The 19,670-nt window shown below is 37.0% G+C and overlaps 1 protein-coding gene across 4 annotated transcripts in view; it reads left to right on the top strand.

Annotated features, from left to right (window-relative positions):
• Nucleotides 1–360: 360 nt before the first annotated feature.
• Nucleotides 361–19,670, top strand: part of LOC143227864 (neprilysin-1-like) — a 75,243-nt gene continuing 55,933 nt past the window's right edge. Inside the window, exon 1 of one of the 4 annotated variants that reach the window (XM_076459215.1) lies at nt 361–415. Coding sequence is in view for 1 of the 4 variants with exons in the window: in XM_076459213.1 (XP_076315328.1) it covers nt 1,121–1,146 (26 nt within the window). In the remaining 3 variants the exon portion in view is untranslated. Of the gene's footprint in view, nt 416–964; nt 1,147–17,860; nt 18,209–19,670 lie in introns of those variants that run through there. The other 3 variants (XM_076459213.1, XM_076459216.1, XM_076459214.1) reach the window with 3 other exon arrangements.

Raw genomic sequence — 19,670 nt, 5'->3', positions numbered from 1 at the left:
TTACATAAATCCACCTATTGAAAACTCTAGGTTGTTTTTTTATTGCAGCGTGATGACTCGTATAAATGTATCGATAGAGTTGTGGTTAAAACAATAAAATATGGCGCTGGATAATAACAACAGTATTATTACCCAGTAAAGTAAAAGAGCTCGTGCTGATTTAATGAAACCTCAACCATTAATACAGCTCTGAATCCGAGCTACATGAGCTTTCGCTGACCTATGTAGGGAGGTCTAGTTCTCTGTATTATTTGCTTTTACACCCAATGATTGTGTGAGCCTTTGCAAGGTGATGTAGTAGTTTTATTTATAGCCATTAATTGTCACTGTCTGCAAGATGGTCTAGTCTGTATAGTACTTCGTTTTAAACCAAGAACAATGGAGGTTAAAGGTTTATGGTTTGTGGCAGTATTTGGTAAGTCTGTTTAATATCTGTTTTACATAAAACTGAAATATGTAGACATTCCGGAAACTTTTGTATAATTTAGTTAACAATAATCCTGGATAATTATACACTTCACTTAGTTAAATAGTTGTATTGTACATGAACGTTTCAACATTCAGAAGATCTGAGTGTTTCATCAAGTGCGATAACTTAATCCAAGTTTCCAATATAACGGTTTTATGTTTGTTTGTATAACCAGGGATAAAGTTCAAACCGTTTTCAAAAGCCCCAAAGAATAGAATGTTAATGTTGATTTTAGTGGTTTGCTGTTAAATCTGATTTTTTTTTGTTCCTGCATAACGTCTACTTCCGTTGACATAGCACCCTCTTTTGCACATTATATACTTCTGTTGACAGAGCACTCGCTTCCTGCACAAGCCTACATCTGTTGGCATAGCACCCTCTTTCTTCACAACACCTACATCTGTTGACAGAGCACCCTCTTTCTTCACAACGCCTACTTCTGCTCTTTATTCTGTTCACAAAGCGCCCTTTCCGATTAGAAATGAGGTCCATAGAGTTCACGTGATAAAGAGCCAGAGGATGTACAAGTTGAATGTAAAGGGACTAGGGACGTGACGGGGTAGATAAGGAGACTGAGCTCAGACACTCGTCCCGTTTTCTGTACATCGAGAAACACTTTTTTGTTGTTAGCCTAAATTTTGCTAGGCTAGTATGCGGTACATTGAGAGTGATGAAAGGTAAGATTTCGTAAATTGATTCATATGTATGAAGTGGACAGCCTGCTTATTTCTTTATGCCTTGACTAGTATATTATCTCCTTGCTGATATAAAACATTGTTATCGGCCGCTACCAATTTCGGAAACTAGAGGAGATTCAATGAGATATGGGATATCTTTGGTAAATCGCAATATATCATTATTGAGCAAAAGTATTTGAAACACATAAATAAAATAGATACATAAACTTAACAATAATAATAAAAAAGTAACTGTTTCTAAAGGAAGTGAGGTTGTAATTTAGTTGAAGTATGCTGAGTTACCATGAGACACGTAAAACGTTTCCTGTGCATGCTTATGGGCTTGTCAACTCGGTCAGTTGAAAACAAGCAAACACAAATATTTACTAACATAAAACTCAACTTTTTAGAACAATGGCTTAAGATGGGTGAAAAATATTAAAATAGTAACCAAAGCCAATTATTTTATTTAAGCAACTGAAAAAAAAGTGCTTTTAAATCAAAATATATTTTCTTTCTAACACATGGCTTACCAATTAAGGCGCTCGATTTGCAACCTGCGGGTTCAAATCTCTGCTACTGCGTTCGCCCTTTCAGTCTTAGGAGTGTAAAAGTGTGACGTTGGTAAAAATAGTAGTCCGAGAGTTGGTGACGAGTGGTGTCAATAGTTGCTTATCCGTTAACCTATCACTGCTAAATTATGGATGACTAGAGCAGATAGCTTTGTGTGAAATTCAAATTTACTTGTAGTTAAGCACAAAGCTACACAATGCGGGTAGTTTTATTTTATTGTTTTTTATTAATTACGCTCAAAGCTATGCGAGGGCTATCTCCGCTAGTGAACCCTAATTTAACACTGTAAGACTAGAGGGAAGGCAGCTAGTCATCACCACCCAATGCCAACCCTTGTGCTATTCTTTTACCAACGAATAGTGGGATTGGATGTAACATTATAACTCCCCCACGACTGAAAGGGCGTGACTATTTGGTGTGATGGAGATTCAAACCCGCAATCCTCAGACTGTGAGTCGATCGTCCTTATCACCTGACCATGCCGGGTCCACAATGAGATATTTGTGCTTTACCCACCACAGGTATCGAAACTCGATTTCTAGCGTTGTAAGTCCACAGACATACCGATGCGCCACTGGGGAGCCCGAAATTCAAAATAAACAAAGAAACCTGAGATAAAATGTTAATTTCCCAAATACAGTTTTTATCAAGAATTAAAAACAAAAAGTGGGCCAGCAAACAAAATCACAGTCTTTATATATAACTATATAATCAAGTGCCACATTTTTTTGATCTCTTGCCACTTTGCGAAATTGACCAAAATTTTATCACTTCCACGTGGATGCTCACAAAAGGAGTTCAATAATAAAAGTTTATATTGTTAAGTGATTGTGTAAACTTCAGGTTACTGACCCTAAAGGTAGGACTGTACACAAGTTTAAGTGTTACTGGTGATATTCTATCTTTTAACCTATTAATACGTCCTTGTTTTATTATTACTAGGCTACGGTCTTAGTGTTAACCTAATAGTTTTGAAGTATGTGAGGTCTGATATCGCGAAGAAAAGTGACGTTAAGTTTATACCTGCAAAATGGAAACCAGAACATCTGTTATTTACTATCATGAAAGAGCGGTAAGTGTATGGAGTTACAACACTAAAAAATCCGGGATTCGATTCCTCGCGTTGGACAGAACAGTTCCCCAAAAGTGCTTGTTTGTTTGCGCTAGCCGTCCCTAATTTAGCAGGGTAACACTAAAGGTAAGGCAGCTAATCATCACCACCCACCGCCAATTCTTGGGTTACTCCCCTACTAATGTATAGTGGGATTGACCGTCACATTATAACGCCTTCACGGCTGAAAGGGCAAGCATGTTTGGTGTGACGGGGATTCGAACTCACGGCCTTCAGATTACCAGTCGAGTGCCTTAACCACGTGACCATGCTGGGCCTACCTCAGTGTGACATTGACAAGCAAGTCACATAAACAAACCTTTCATTCGTCTGTCAGCATCGAAAGTAAGTGTCCTTCGTGTAATATAGACATGTACTTTACAGAGGTGTACATTATATGGATATCTTTCTTACCTGCTGAAATGATTTACGAAAATACTCTTACTTCACTTTGTTTCTTTTACGCTCAAACTTGCAAATTTTGAAAATACGACTTGTTTAAGATGTTTCGAGATGTAAGGTATCCAAGAGAAAAGCTAAAAATGTTTAAAGAACAGTTGCATATTGTCCCATTACGATATTTGTGGCATTTCAAGAAAAATAAATTAAACGGTCAGTTTATTACTGCGTCATTTTTAGAGCGAAGAATAATAAAAAATAAAATACATATTTTAGAACAAGCCTAAGACGGATACATATATATTTATATATATAAAAGGAAAAACAAAGAAATGACTGAATATTCTAGCTGGAAAGCGAAATGGGAAAGGGTATTCAATAACAACGTTAAAGGTTTAGCAATCAATAATAAAGAAGCCCATAAAACGTACACAAGCCTCGCTATGTCCAACGTGATTTGTCCTAATAGAAGTTTTTCTAGTAGAATGCTGGCTGTACCTATAAAAAGATAGCGTATTTTGGTACATAAAAGAACGAAAGGCACTTCAGGTTTAATTAAGAAGCTCGTATAACACACCACGAGCGAAACAGTACAACGTTGTTTATTACAGGCCACAGGTGCGAGATAGGATATGTTATACGTGATGCACGTACACAGTATCTGAGACCGATTTTATGGGCAATGATTCGCGAATATTAGTACACTTAACACATACGCATTATAAGCTTTATACGTCTAAAGCTAGCAAGATGTTTATTATTATGGATCGAGTGTGGCCTGGTGGTTAGCATATCTAGACTATTAACCCTAAGATTCAATTTTTTTCGCGTTCCGCTGTCGCAACAAACGGGCTTCGCACTTTGGAGATTGTAGGTGTGTTATAAAAGTAACGGTCTAGTCCAACAAGAAAAGCACAAGAACTGGCGTTGGGCTGCTCATTAGCAACTCAAGCAGTTTGAAATGATGAGCAACTACTCGCGGATAAAACTTGTGTAGCTTTGCGCAAAGACACAAAATTACGTGTGTCTGTGTGTATTTAACATACGCACACAAAGCTACTTATGCTGTACCGTTCACTCCTACGCTAGAGGGAAGGTTTCTACTAATAGTACCCACCACCAGCTCTTGGGTTATTGTAATTAAATAATAGTATTTCACAGTCACTCTTATTATGCATACAAGGCTATAATATGTGGGGAGCGATTTTTTTTTCGCAGCACGAGGCTTGAACCACGGATCTTCGTATCCACAGATTGACATTTTTACCCACTAGATGCCACACCTGTTTCATTAAATACTTGACAAGTATTGGAAAAATAATGACGGATAAATAAAAAGCTACGTAGGGTCAGCTAATGAACTTGAAAAAGGAAGCGAAACAAGATAGGGATAAACGTGGACATAGCACACATCAGGATAAACCGTCTCGATTTTACATGGATAATGAAATCCCTACATTCCTGGATTATCCACTTTGTATATTGAAAGAGTGGTGGATGAATAGAATTCTAGCTTTCGTCATTACACCTTTCCTTTAGTTACATTTAGAATACTACTTTTCTGTAACAGCAGAATAACATTCTACGATTGGAAATTCTGATTATATTTTTATTATGAAGAAGCCAGTGATGTGGAGATTTGAGTATTCATGTAAAGTCCAGACAACTTAGTCATTAAGTGATATGTCCATTTCTATCAGTTTACTGCTTGATTCATTTTGTTTTTCCAAATGCAGTAGCAGGCTTGGCATAGTCAAGCGCGTAAAGCGTGCGACTCGTAATCCGAGGGTCGCGGGTTCGCGCCCGCGTCGCGCTAAACATGCTCGCCCTCCCAGCCGTGGGGGCGTTATGCGGAATAGTAGGTTATAAGAGAGTATTCCAATGCATCTTGCATCGAATTATAATAAATTCGGTTGTCAAACACCATGAAGACTGTTTTACTCTATGAAATGATGATAGAATTATACTTACTGCTAGAACAAGGTAGGCGCTAGGCTTGTTGAAGAAAGATAATGGAACTAAAAAAAAAAAAGGTTTTGGCTATTTGCTTTCTACTTTGGGACGCTCTGGATAGTTGAAAAGCGGCATATATAACGAAGATGGAGCGACTATGCCATATAGCTCTTCATATCTAGCTTTTGATGATCTTTAGAGAAGAAAATTCAGATTACTTTTGTATTGTTTAAATACATGCCAGTCAAACATACATTTCTTCTGGCAATGAGTAGCTAGTAATCTTTTTTAGACACTTTTACATGACGATAAGTCATTCACTGAACAATATTTCATATATCATGTATCTTTGTACTAAATGTATTGTAAAATTTGTATTTGCAGATGCTTACTGGACCATCTAAATATGGTAATTTCAACTTGAAGTAAAATATTTTTATTTTAATAGGACAATGTAGTACAGACAACAATTGCGGGTTAAACTAGTTATTTTTTCCATAATTTTAGTTAGTTTGTTTAAAGTTTTAATATCATCATGACGATGAAACGAAAATTCTGATAATACTTTAGTTTGTTTGTAATTAAGTGCAAATCTATACAAGAGACTATTATTTCTTTGCCCTTCATTGGTTATCGAAACCCGGTTTTTAGCATTGTAACTCTTTTAATTTACCGATGCACCACTAGAGGACGTTGATTTGATAAAACCAAGCAGACAACATATACATATGCAGTTAATATATACAGAATATGCATCTTTGTATTTTAATGAGATTTAGGCCCAGAATATTGTAGTTCAAAACATTTGGATATAAATATAACCCAATAATAAACAAGATTTGTTTCAAAACCCACCCTTTAGTTCAATATTGTCTTAGATTTCAGTATTTTCCCATGATTATGTTATTTTATCACCAGGGGTGTAGTGGCAAAAATGTTTGTTCCAGACCGCCAACTACGTTCTAACAAATTCCTGGCCCTTCAGTTATCCATACATGTGTAGACTTTATTTTAGGCGTTTAATTTATATAATTTGTATAACCGACTGTTGTACGAGAGTAATATGATGCAACTGATATATGATACGTAACTTATATAGTATTTTCATATAAAAAGATATTATTTATACAAACCTTTTATATTTAAATTAAAAAAACAGGTGTAGGCGTTCCATCGCCTCTACAGTAACTACACCACTATTTCTAATCTTTCGTAAACATTGTTTGTTTGTTACACGAGGGATATCTGCGCTAACCGTCCTCAATTTAGAGTGACAACCTGAGGGAAGGTAACTCGTTATCACCAGCTGTAGCCAACTCTTGTGTCAGAACGAGCTGATGAACTGGAATGGATAGATTAGGGTGTCGTATATTCTGAAAGAAGAGAACAGGTTATTTATAGTTTCTGATTGAGTTTTCTTTTGGGTTTGTTTAGAATTAAGCACAAAGCTATACAATGGGTTATCTGTCCTCTGCCCACCACGGGTATCGAAACCTAGTTTCTAGCAGTGTTAGACCGCAGACGTACCGCTGTGCCACTAGGAGGCATTTCTGATTAAGTTATGGGTGTTTGGAAGAGAGAAGGAAATCTTGGATCATCGTGTATTTTATTTGATATAAACATTAACACTGTTAAAAAAAATCGCCTGCCATCGACCTACAACTTACTATAACAATCAGCCAGCCCCGTCGTGGTTAAGGCCCTCGGCTCGTAATATGAGGGCCGCGGATTCGAAACCCTCTCACACCAAACATTCTCGCCCTTACAGCCGTGGGGGCGTTATAAGTGACGGTCAATCCCACTATTCGTTGGTAAAAGAGTAATCCAAGAGTTGGCGGTGGGTAGTGATGACTAGCAGATTTGTGACAATTAGGAATGGTTTATTTGTTGTTAGTGGCAAATTTTTACAATTATCTGACTGTGCATTTCCTCTTCATTGGCATCGAAACCCGATTTGTAGCATTGTAAGCCTACAGATTTGCTTTTAACCACTGGGAATTACTCAGCAGAAATACGTATTATTGTGACAAACACTTGTAGTTATACGACAACATTAGAAAAAAAAGTTTGTTTTTTTATTTTCGCGCAAAGCTACACGAGGGCTATCTGCGCTAGCCGTCCCTAATTTAGCAGAGTAAGACTAGAGAGAAGGCACCGAGTCATCACCACTCGAGGGCTATCTGCGCTAGCCGTCCCTAATTTAGCAGTGTAAGACTAGAGAGAAGGCACCGAGTCATCACCACCCACAGCCAACTCTTAGGCTACTCTTTTACCAACGAATAGTGGGATTGACCGTCACTTATAACGCCCCCATGTCTGAAAGGGCGAGCATGTTTAGTGTGATGGGGATTTTGAACCCGTGACTCTCGGCTTACGAGTTGAGTGCCTTAACCACCTGGCCATACCGGACAAAAAAAAAAGTGAAATAACAGAACTTACCGGGAAAACGAGGTTACAAATAGCAGAATGTTTTTTTTCCATATCTGTATTCTGGAATAACAAAAAAACAACACAAAAACGCTTCTTCATTGTAATTCTGACGCTCGTCGATGTAAATTATTGCCTCGAAGATGTTGCAGCTGATTTCTATGGAAAACATGACAACTGTAATATATATTCAAATAACCTAACCTGGGGAGAAAAACTGCAAAGTAATCAGACGAATACGTCATATCCCAGAAGCTACCAACCGACACAGATCCTTCAATCTACTTGCCAGCAATGTTGACGAGACATTTAATTTAGGGCAAGATATGCTGGAACCCTTCCGTAACAATAACTTGATATGTAGAAGTCGCGTATGCAAATTCAACTAAAGTCTACCAGATGCAGGCATATTGGTGAACGAGCCCTTGGAATACATTAAAATAAATGAAAACGTTTTTAACGGAGCCATTGATGCATAGCCCAACCTCGCAGATGATGTAATAAAATCCACTGTATTCTTTATAATTTTAAATCCACTGTATTCTTTATAATTTTATATGAATAAGAAAGAAGATTCGATCAGGGGTAGAAAGCACCTCCGTGGAAAGTTTCCCTGCCAACAAAGGTAGGCCCTACACAGGGGAAGAAGGTTTTGTTTGTTTGTTTTTTGAGTTTCACACAAAGCTACTCGAGGGCTATCTGTGCTAGCTTGTCCCTAATTTAGTAGTGTAAGATTAGAGGGAAGACAGCTAGTCATCACTACCCACCGCCAATCCTTGGACTACTTTTTTTACCAACGAATAGTGGGATTGACCGTAACATTATGACGCCCCCACGGCTGAAAGGGCGAGCATGTTTGGCGCGATGGGGATGCGAACCCGCGACCCTCAGATTACGAGCCGCACGCCTTAACACGCTTGGCCATGCCGGGCCCGGGAAAAGAAGGAAAAGGGGCAAAAAAATTCCTCGCGTCTTTCTCTCGTCAGCGCTCCCCCTTCCTCCCCAGTTTTAACAAGGTTATGCGCATGTACTTGCCACGAGCATGGTTGGCATTTCACATGAGATGAAAATTAGAGAGAATTTTACCCTGCATTTTACACATCCTCAAGACAGTGTTCAGTGGTAGTACTATAATATTGAAATTAATGTGGTTCCGTGAATAGAAATTGTGGGAATATTAAACTAATGCACTTATCTGCTAGTTTATTTGTTGTTTGTTTCGAATTACGTGCAAAGCAACAATGAAACTTTCTCCGCTAGCTGTCTCTGATCCAGCTATGTAAGACCAGAGGGAAAAGCAACAAGTCATTACCACCCGCCGTCAACTCTTGGACCACTCTTGTACCAACGAATAGTAGGATTGACCGTCACATTATAATGCCCCCACGGCTGATAAGGCGAGCATGTTTAGTGTGACGAGGATTCGAACCCTGGACCTCGTATTGCGAGTCGAGCGCCCCCTAACCACCTGGTCAACGTTAGCTTCATATGCGAGAAAAGTTCTTCGTTTATTTCACTGGTTTACTTTGTTTATTGTACCTCGACGATACAACAGTAAGTATATGGACTTTCAATGCTAAAATCATGGGTTTGATTCCCCTCGGTGGACTCAGCAGATGACCCGACGAGGCTTCACTATAAGAAAACACGAACTTTGTTTATTTGTTAATACTGACTTTGGTACTTCGAGGCTGGATTGTAATTTAACTTATACAACGTCTTAAGTTCACTTTATTACAGCTTTTACCAACATGAATATAGTATTGTATATATAACTATACGTTGTTTTTTATTGGCTTATTATTAGTCGTTATTTTGTATACATATGTTATATTTAAAAAAAAATCCGCAATGTTGTTAGTTGAAACTTACTTCTATCATTCTTTGAATAAGTTCACTCCAGTTATGACTGTCTCGTAGTTAGGGTTAGCAGCGAGTAGTTGCCTTCCTTCTGGTTATACACTGCTAAATTAGGGACGACGAGAGCAGATAACCCACGAGTAGCTTTGCGCGAAATTCAAACAAAGAAACAGTCCAGTTATGAATGACAACTTTTTCTATATTAACAAATACCCAGTTACTAAATAAACGTTTTGAACACAATAAAAAATTAATTATCACAGGTAATGACGGCCTTGTAGTTAGGGTTAACACTTACATTGCTAAATTAGGGACGACGAGAGCAGATAACCCACGAGCAGCTTTGCGCGAAATTCAAACAGAGAAACAGTCCAGTTATGAATGACAACTTTTTCTATACTAACAAATACCCAGTTACTAAATAAACGTTTTGAACACAATAAAAAATTAATTATCACAGGTAATGACGGCCTTGTAGTTAGGGTTAACACTTACATTGCTAAATTAGGGACGACGAGAGCAGATAACCCACGAGCAGCTTTGCGCGAAATTCAAACAGAGAAACAGTCCAGTTATGAATGACAACTTTGTCTATACTAACAAATACCCAGTTAGTAAATAAACTGAACGCAATAAAAATTATCACAAATGATCTTAACAGCAAGCAAAACAATTCATTAAAACACCCCCAAATTATTAGACTTCTCAAATAATACTAGTTGTGTGTTCGCTAATAACAACACTCCTGCTCACATACTAGTGACGTACTAGATCTATGTATCAGTTCAACAGAATCAGCAAATAAGCGTTCAAATTTTTATCTAGGAAATGACGTAAATAGCGGTCACCTACCAACAGCCTGTCTTCATTCTAAAGCTTCATCGTAATAAACCTGTAATAAACCCCAACTTTGATTGTCAAAAAGGAAATTAGCCTGAATATATCGATTACTGAGACAAATTATTACCAATTTCAATAGTTAAAACTGCTGACAAACCATCAGATATGGATGAATATTATCAAAATATCTTTAAGTGCCTGATAAAAGCTGCTGAGAAAACAAGACTTTAACAACAACAACAAAAAAAAACATTACAATCAACACAAAATGACGACCACATGCACAAGACAGGATTAAAAGAAGACATCAACTTAGAAGCAATATCAGATGATCCCATAAGTGACGTATGGATATTTAATACAGAAAGTGCATCATTATTTCTGTCTTTGTAGCAGGCTTTAATGACTGAGATATGTAGTAGGACGTGTATAAAAATGTTCAGACAAATAAAAGAAACTAACCCAACTCCACTTTTTCACATGATTAATCAAATAAACCCTTAAGATGATGGATATGTCTGAGGATCACATTAGACATATAATGTTTTATGAGTTTAAAAAAGGCAATAGTGCAGCAGAAACTACACAAAACATTCAAAGTGTTTATGGTGTGGAGTCTCTCAATGAAAGAAAGTGTCAAAGGTTGTATCAGAAGTTCAGATCAGGTGACTACAACTTAAGTGATGCGCCACATTCAGGTTGTCCTGTTGAGTTTAATGATGACTTACTGTTGGCTGCACTTGATGAAGATTGTGCTGTAACAGTTGAAGAACTAGAACAGAAGTTTAATTCAAACCATTTGATAGTTCACCATCATGTGAAACAGCTTGGAAAGGTGTCAAAACTTGGAAAATGGGTGCTCCAATGATTTGACAGAAGCCAACCTTAGAGCAAGAGTGGATATTTGCATTTCTCTGCACTCTCGTGAACGTATCTCATTTTTTTTGGACAAGTTTGTGACTGGAGATGAAATAGGGATATTTCATAAAAATGTTAAGCACCCCAAACAATGGCTCAGTGCAGGTAAACTGACTAAAACACCGCCCACAATGGACCTCCATCCTAGGAAAGTCTTGTTTAGCGTTTGGTAGGACATTGTTGCTGTGATCCACTTCGAGTTGCTGGCACTCAGTGTAACGACTACATCAGATTTCTATTGTTAAGAGTTAGAGCACTTGAATGTTGCACTGAAAGAAATGAGGCACTACTTTGATCAATCGTAAAGGTGTTGTGTTACATCAGGATAATGTACATCCCCATACGACAAAGGTCACATTTGCAAAGATTGAAGAGCTCGACTGGGAAAAACTACCACATCCTTCTTATTCTCCAGATCTTGTCCCATCTGATTATCTTATATTCCGAAGTTTGCAGAACTATCTTGTGGTAAAGAGCTTGGAACACATGAAGATGTCAAAACTACCCTCTCTACATTCTTTTCTTCAAAACTACAAGAATTTTATAAAATTAGCATTCAGAAGCTTGTGAATCGTTGGAAGGTTGTAATTAGCAATAATGGAACATGTATTATACTATGTAACACACATTTTGTTCCTGGATATTATGTGTTATTTTTTAATTGCTTATGTTGTAAAAGTACACAAAATGGTTATTATTCCCTTCAAACTTTGTTTTTGTGACCTGGATAATGAAATTTAGAAATTAACCTATTTTCTATGTAAAAGCGGGCAAATTTGTACATTTTCATTTACATAAGGTCTGAATAAAACAACATATTAATCAATATTTACATGTATTTATACTAAAGTTATACAAAAATGTTTACAACTGAGTAATTTTTCAAGATTTGCGACTGTAATGTAAATCACTTTCACGTATCAGCCCCTAAATATAGTCTCCCATCATATTTTCGTTATACATTCCTTCAAGGCTTCTAGCAAGATCTTGATGCTGTTGTATTCCTCTTTGAGGTTCACCGAATGAGCCAGGAGAAGAGACGGATACTTATTCCCGTTATGGAGCAGCACAGCTTTGAGGCTTTTGGATGAGCTATCAATGAAGAGGCGTTACTCGTTCGGGTTACAGGCAATTCTAATTGCCTCGCATAGACCAGATACATTGTGGCAAATGCAGAGTCAATCTTGTCGAGTGAAGAAGCTTTGAAATATGTCGGTGACACTTCCTCTGACTTGCGACTTCCACACTTTCATCTAACAAATCCCACTCCTTGGGTCTAGATTCAAAGGCTCGGCATTCGACTTTGTTCGACCAAGATCTCTGATCAAGTCATTGAGGTCTCTTTGGTTGGGGTAGTATGGGTTTCTTTGACCAGCTGCACCTCTGAAATTGTAATCTGGATTTTCAACGTCTACCACCTTTTCTAATTTGCTGCTCTCTTTTGAGAATGGCTGCTTTCCCTCTGGCGGAGTGGGTACAGGGAGCTCAGGGCAGTGTGGCACTGGAGCGATGGATGATGGAAGGTTTGGATACATGATAGCAGATGCATTCTTGCTAGCCCGACGTTTGCAAGGGTCCACCATATAGAAGTAGCAATTGCTTGAGTGGTCAGTGGGTTCACGCCAAATTCTTGGAAGAGCAAACTTCATGGCTCTCATTTCCCCTCTGTACCATCCAGAGTATTTTTGCAGTGCTCGCTGGTAAAATGAGGTGCCTAGGATTTGTCTTGATCCCTGACAGGCACGTGGAAATATGCCTTGTAGGCTTCACACATTTTAGCAGATGTTGTCACAGAGTGCTTTTTCGCTCTTGTCTTGATAAATTTTCCACATACATAGCAGAATGCGTCTGAAGAATGCTTGCAGCTTCTAGATGTCATCTCTGATAAAATTAGGTAGGTCTATGTGTTCACATATACAGCTAGAACTACACTCAAGTGGTGAGTGGTGAGCCCCTGTATATATATTACTATGGAAAGTTCTAGAAAATTCTCGTAAGTTCTAAAACATTTTAGAAAGTTCTTAAAATTTTTTACAAGTTTGTGAAAAATCTATTTCAGCTACTCAGCACTGAATCTACCTGGAATGTTCTGAAAAATTGGTAAATTTGAAAATTATATTACAGAAGTCACAAAGTAATCTGAGAGTCCCTGGTTTGAATCCACGTCACACCAAACACGCTCGCCCTTTCAGTCGTAGGGGTGTTTTAATGTGACGGTTAATTCCACTATTCGTTGGTAAAAGAGTAGCCCAAGAGTTGGCGGTGGGCGGTGATGACTAGCTGCCTTCCCTGTGGTCTTACACTACTAAATTAGGGACGGCTAGCGCAAATAGCCCTTGTATAGCTTTGCGTGTCGTTCAAAACAAAACAAACCAAGAACAATCCCAAATATCCGACTCTACATCACAATAATACAATATCCTTCACAAATAAAGAAATCAGTATTCTTTAGAAAACAATTAAACAAAACATTCTAAACGTATGAAGAACCAGTTGTGGATAAACACTTTTATAATAAATTAAATGAATTTGTTAAAAGGAATTAAGAAATAAGTATAAGAAAAATTGCTAATCACTTTAACAATCCTCCGAAACATTTATCACGACCAGGCACACAAAAATCACTAATGCAATAACCAAACCTGAAGTAATATTATCCACAAAACTAAAACCAAAATACCAGAGGAAGACGATATACAAATAATACTGTTACAGAAAGGTGCTTAGAGACTGTTTGATCATCTAACATCATTATTTAATTTGTCCCAAAATTTGGGATACATCCCTGCCTTTTGGAAACAAGCAAATGTACTTTTGTCATTGAAGGAAAGTAAATCAGCGAATAAACCAGAAATTTACGGACAGACCAGTTTTCTGGGCAAAATACTAGAGAGAACAATTAGCGACAGGATTTCAAGTCTTTTAGAGATTACGTCAAAATTACCAGAAGTTCAAAATGATTTCAGAAAATTTCGGCAAATGAGTCATCCTTTAGTTGAGCTAACTGAAACTAAAATAGATAGCTTAAACTACAAGAAATGCATTGTAGCTTCCTTTCTCGATACCTAGAAAGCATTTTACACTGTATGACGTAATGGATTAAGATACACATGAAAAATAAATGAATTTACCAGCAGAAGCTGTTCGCTGGTTATCCAACTTTCTTGACGATAGAAGATGTAGAAGGCACCTACAATGAGTATGTTACTCCAAAAGCGGATGTTCCTCAAGGAGGGGTAGTTGGTCCTATCCCTTTCATCAGGTATGATCGTTAAACGGTCCTAGTTTTAGCTCAACTTCACAATTTGCTGATGATGTGGCCATCTGCAAAGGGTAAACCATACCTTGCATAACATCTAATAATCTACAACCACCACCAAATCAAATTGTCGAATACCGCCAGAAATGTTGATTTATACTTAATATGCCAAAAACAAATTTGTTTGTAACTAAGCACAACGCTACACAATGAGCTATCTGTGCTACGCCTACTACGGGTATCGAAACATGGATTCTAGCGATGTGAGTTCGCAAGCATACCGCTGTGCCACTGGGGTATACCAAAAACAAAATTAATTACTTTCGAAAAATCGACTAAGCTTTGCAGTGTTCCACCCTCCCACTATTCGTTGGTTAAAGAGCATCCCAAGAGCTGGCGGTGAGTGGTGATGACTAGCTGCCTTCCCTCTAGTCTTACATTGCTAAATTAGGGACGGGTAGCGCAGATAACCCTCGTGTAGCTTTGCGCGAAATTCAAAACCAAACCAAACAGGTAAAAACAGAGGAACAACAACAGAAAACATAATTAAAACGTATAAGCGATATAACAGACCAGTAATAGAATATGCATGCCCTGCATGGTTAAATGTAACAAAAAGAAATCTTAAGAAATTACAAACCATGTGAAACTCTGCTACTAATTACAGCATTCAGTGTACCAAAATACACAAATTCAACATTTCTACGTACTGCGCAAACATACCACTATTAAAAGACAGATTGACAGATTGCTCGTTTCGCTACTTTAATAACAATGTATACAAAAATGATTTGTTAACCGAAATGTGTCGCTATATCACACATGGTGTTGATGGGGTAAGTGCTTCTCTCCGTTAAATATTTACTTTTAGATCAAGACCGCCTGCTCTAGACATTAAAACTGCCCCCAGATTTAGTTACCGCCAAAGTGATTAGAAGGGTATTTATGTGTACATGAGCGGTGGTAAGTTTGTTTTGTAAACAAGTGTTATTTTCATACGTGAACTGTTTGTAAACATACGCGACCTAATGAAAGGAAATAGTTCGATGTAAACTATTGGTGAATGTGCGCGACCGAATAACGAAAGGAGTGAAGAAACACACAAACAACTACCAATATTCTATTTAAAGACGCGGGCCAATAAAGACTAAGACAATCTAAATCCTGGTGCTGTGTGTGCAACTAACAAATTTACTCACTTTTCCCCAGCATTTTGTTTGTTGTTAAGCACAAAGCGATAAAATAGGTCATCTGTGGTCTGCTCACCACGGGTATCGAAACCCGGTTTCCAGCATTGTAATTTCGCAGACATATCGCTGTGTCACTAGGGAACTTTTTTTTTCGCTGTAGATCACTAAGGATATGACATATACATAAGATAACTATTTGGAACTCCAATGTCATCTTCAGTTTCTTAATTCTCCGAGTCTACGTTTATCAATATAACCAATTTATTAACCTTCACTGAAGTAAAGGCAAGCGATTAAAACTAGTTCTGTGTATTCATCACGGTTTATTCTTTTCGTTAAGAACTCGCATCCAGTCGTGTACCAAAATAAATAAATGAATTGCCTATACACATCAACGCATATCTAGTTTAGCTCACTTCAAACAGTGAGTGCATTCGGACGAATTATTAGCAAATAAAGATCACATTGAAAAAATAAATCGCTCGTTTGGTTTTACCCTAAGAGTTTCATTTTCAATGTATGAAAAGGTTTTGGAATTTTCTGCAATTAGTCGGACTTTCCAAGTTCAAAGATAAAACGAACGACAGGTGTAGCGCTTGTAGTATCTTCCACTTCAGGTATATGACGTGACGAACCGCGTATGTCAGTCAACAGGCCTAAGTCAAATATTTAAGTTTCTTTGCTTTTTGAAATTCGCGTAAAATTATACGAGGGCTATCTGCGCTAGCTGTTTCTAATTTACCAGTGTAAGACTAGAAGGAAGACACCGAGTCATCACCACCCACCGCCAACTCTTGGACTACTCTATTACCAACGAATAGTGGGATTGACCCTCACATTAAAACGCACTCATAGTTAAAAGGGGCGAGCATGTTTGATGTGACGTGGATTCGAACCCGCCACCCTCAGATTATAAGTAGAGCGCCTTAACTACCTGTGCATGCCGGGTCCAAATGTTTCAGCCGACACTATTTTATAATTAAAAGTAAAACGATTGTAAATCAATTAATTTTTTCCATATATTTTTATTATTATTAAATTACTAAGTAACATGATTTACAAACTTCTATGTACTTTAGCGAAAGTATCTTGAGTTTTAATTGGTCGAAAACTAATTACAAGCGATTAATGGTCATTGTTTATTCTGTAGAATTCTTATGTATGTTGCTTTATATATTTTACTGTGGAGCAACACCTTGCACGTACTGTTGTATAGCCATATATTGTAACTTCCTTTGTTATATAGTCATACTTTTAAACTTTCGTTGTTGGTAGCCATACCTGACAATTTAGGATTTCTTTAAGTTATATTTAACCGAATGATTGTGTAACAAAACTAGTGATATGTGTTATTTACAGAACTGTTTTTGTTTGCTTGTTCAAGAACGTGTATTGATCTTGCTTTTCTGGCATCACTAAATTCACGAGTTCGAATCCCCGTCGCACCAAACATGCTCTCCATTTCAGCCGGGGGGGCGTTATAATGTGACGATCAATCCCACTATTCGTTGGTAAAAGAGTAGCCCAAGAGTTGGCGGTGGGTGTTGATAACTAGCTGCCTTCCTTCTAGTCTTACACTGCTAAATTAGGGACGGCTAGCACAGATAGCCCTCGTGTAGCTTTGCGCGAAATTAATAAAAAACAAAAACATAACTAAAACAAAATTTTTGCTACTTTTAGCCGTTGTGGATTTTTATATGAATAATGAGTGAACTTTCATTCACTTTTCAAAACTTTATTCATTTTTCAACTTTATTGGGATCATTCATTGAATCAAAGTCGTCTGAAGACAAGTGAACTACAGAACGAAGTATGCGGCTAAAGGCACGTGCTTATCGATTAGGCATTTACACGATTCTGAAGTAGTTTTTTTTTTCTTCCAGAAATCATTTAATGTTAACTGTTGCTTTAAGTTCGTTCGAGAAATATGCGGAAAAAAGAAAGAAAACCAAGCAAACAAAAGCTCGGTAACGGTCGTGTTCTGTTGAAGGTGGAATTATTGCTTTAATTTTCCCCGTTGCTACGAAGATTAGAGCATATCTGAACGTTCAGCGATGAGCAAAATTGGTACGCAGCTAAGGGAGAAAATCAATTTAAACATAATCAAAGCTATTCAGCTCGCCTGCCCTGGCTGCTAGATAAAAGCGTCACCCATTTTGTTGTACAGTGGCGCCGCCAGTGGTCAATATTGGAGATGAATGAGCCGATAAGGTATACTTACTGCTTACAGAGATATTATAACAGTCCTGAAGCAACAGCAGGACCAAGACGCAAGGAATTCTATTGGGAAGGGTGATTATCATCACGGTTTCGGGTCTAGTAATAACAGTTGACCCCTTTATTTTGTACGTTCTGACAAACAGAGAAAAGAAAACCTACAGGATAGGCTAAAACAACATGGTTCTTAAGCCTAATGCAATCTAATCGAACGATAAACAGGTGTTAGTTTAGGTCCATCTTCTTCGGCTCTTGTACGGAACTTCAAAGCTATCGAGAAGAAGGGTGGAGGCGGAAAAACAAACATTACAGGAGGTAGGTGTAATATAAACGTTAAGAATAATGGTTGTTTCACAAAGGAATTTTGCCTGCTCTGTGAATACGAATTCTCGAGGGACGTTTAATTACCAAGCTGAATTAATTGAACTGAAATTACCGAGCCCACACACGTACACATGTGTAGGTAACCATGTTATTATTTTTAGGGAAGTGAGTTTAAAAGAAAAAAATTGTTATTCATACATTTGCACGCGTAGCAACGAGTGAATTCTTTAAAGAGGACTGATATCACAAGGATATCAGAGTTCAAATAATGGGAACTATTTCTCTGTGAGGGTTCGTCATGTATGAACGTGTAAACTCAACGTACAATTCCGAATTAATAAGTTTATGGACGTAACGATTCGAACGTTTTAAACAAAAATCGGACGAGTGGGTAGGTGCTCAATATTCGTATTAAACTACCGTAAATTTTTTTATTTGCAAAAGAGATGTTGATAGTTGGAGTCCTTTCGAAACTCAAGTTACGTATAAATGTAAGTTTGAAATTTAGAGGCTGCTATAAAATGTAGTCATAACTTTTGTTTTTATTAATTTTTTCATGATGTTTCTAAATATCATTTAAAGTAATCGCCGACTTATTTACGTTTTCTTAAAATATAGTTTTAAAATAATTAAAAAACTAATATAATTTTCAAGATATACGTGGTTTAGGCTTAAAATGTTTAAGATTGATTACGATTAATTGTGCTTATAACTTAAGATTTCTAACCGTCAAGTGCATAAAATTTACGTATATATATATATATACTTAATTATATATATGTATATATAGAAACAGTCTTTTAAGTATAATTATATATTTTTATGTTTTAGTTTATAGATAATTGACAAATACAAAGTCAGAATACCAAAAACATCGGAAGGATATTGCTTACCTATTTTACACGAGAAAATATTTTTATACTAAAATTTATCAAAAGTCAAGAAATTTGGACATAAGGAAACTCAAATTCATTTTCATTAAAAGGAATTATATCTAATAATAACCAATTATTCAATGAAATAAATTTGTGATTGATCACTGAAGTGATGTCTTTAAAAGTCTAGTGTTTGAATTTTTCGATAGGAAGTGGTTTGTATGTAGTTTTAAGTGTTTTATATTTTAGTAAAAGAAATCATTGATTTTTATAAACAATTGACAAATACAAAGTCAAAATACCTAAAAAGCGAGATGACACTGCGATTTATATGTATGTATATTTTATTTTAGTAAAATATGTTAGATATTTAGGTTATTTTAACATACGTTTGACATCAGTTCATGGTTTAAACATGTGTTTAATCGTGTATTTCAGTGTTTTTTTTGGTTGTTTTTTTTAAGAGAAAAGAGTTGTTTCATAACTTGTTAGTGTGTGTGGTGATGAACAGATGTATGAAATACAACAAACACTCTGTAGATTAGTTCTTATAAAGACTTAGATATTTGTGATTTTAC

This window comes from Tachypleus tridentatus, chromosome 10 (assembly GCF_004210375.1).
Source record: "Tachypleus tridentatus isolate NWPU-2018 chromosome 10, ASM421037v1, whole genome shotgun sequence".
NCBI classification, from domain to species: Eukaryota; Metazoa; Arthropoda; class Merostomata; order Xiphosura; family Limulidae; genus Tachypleus; species Tachypleus tridentatus.
The sequence above is the reverse complement of the archived record's forward strand: the minus strand, read 5'-3'. Positions and strand labels throughout refer to the sequence as shown.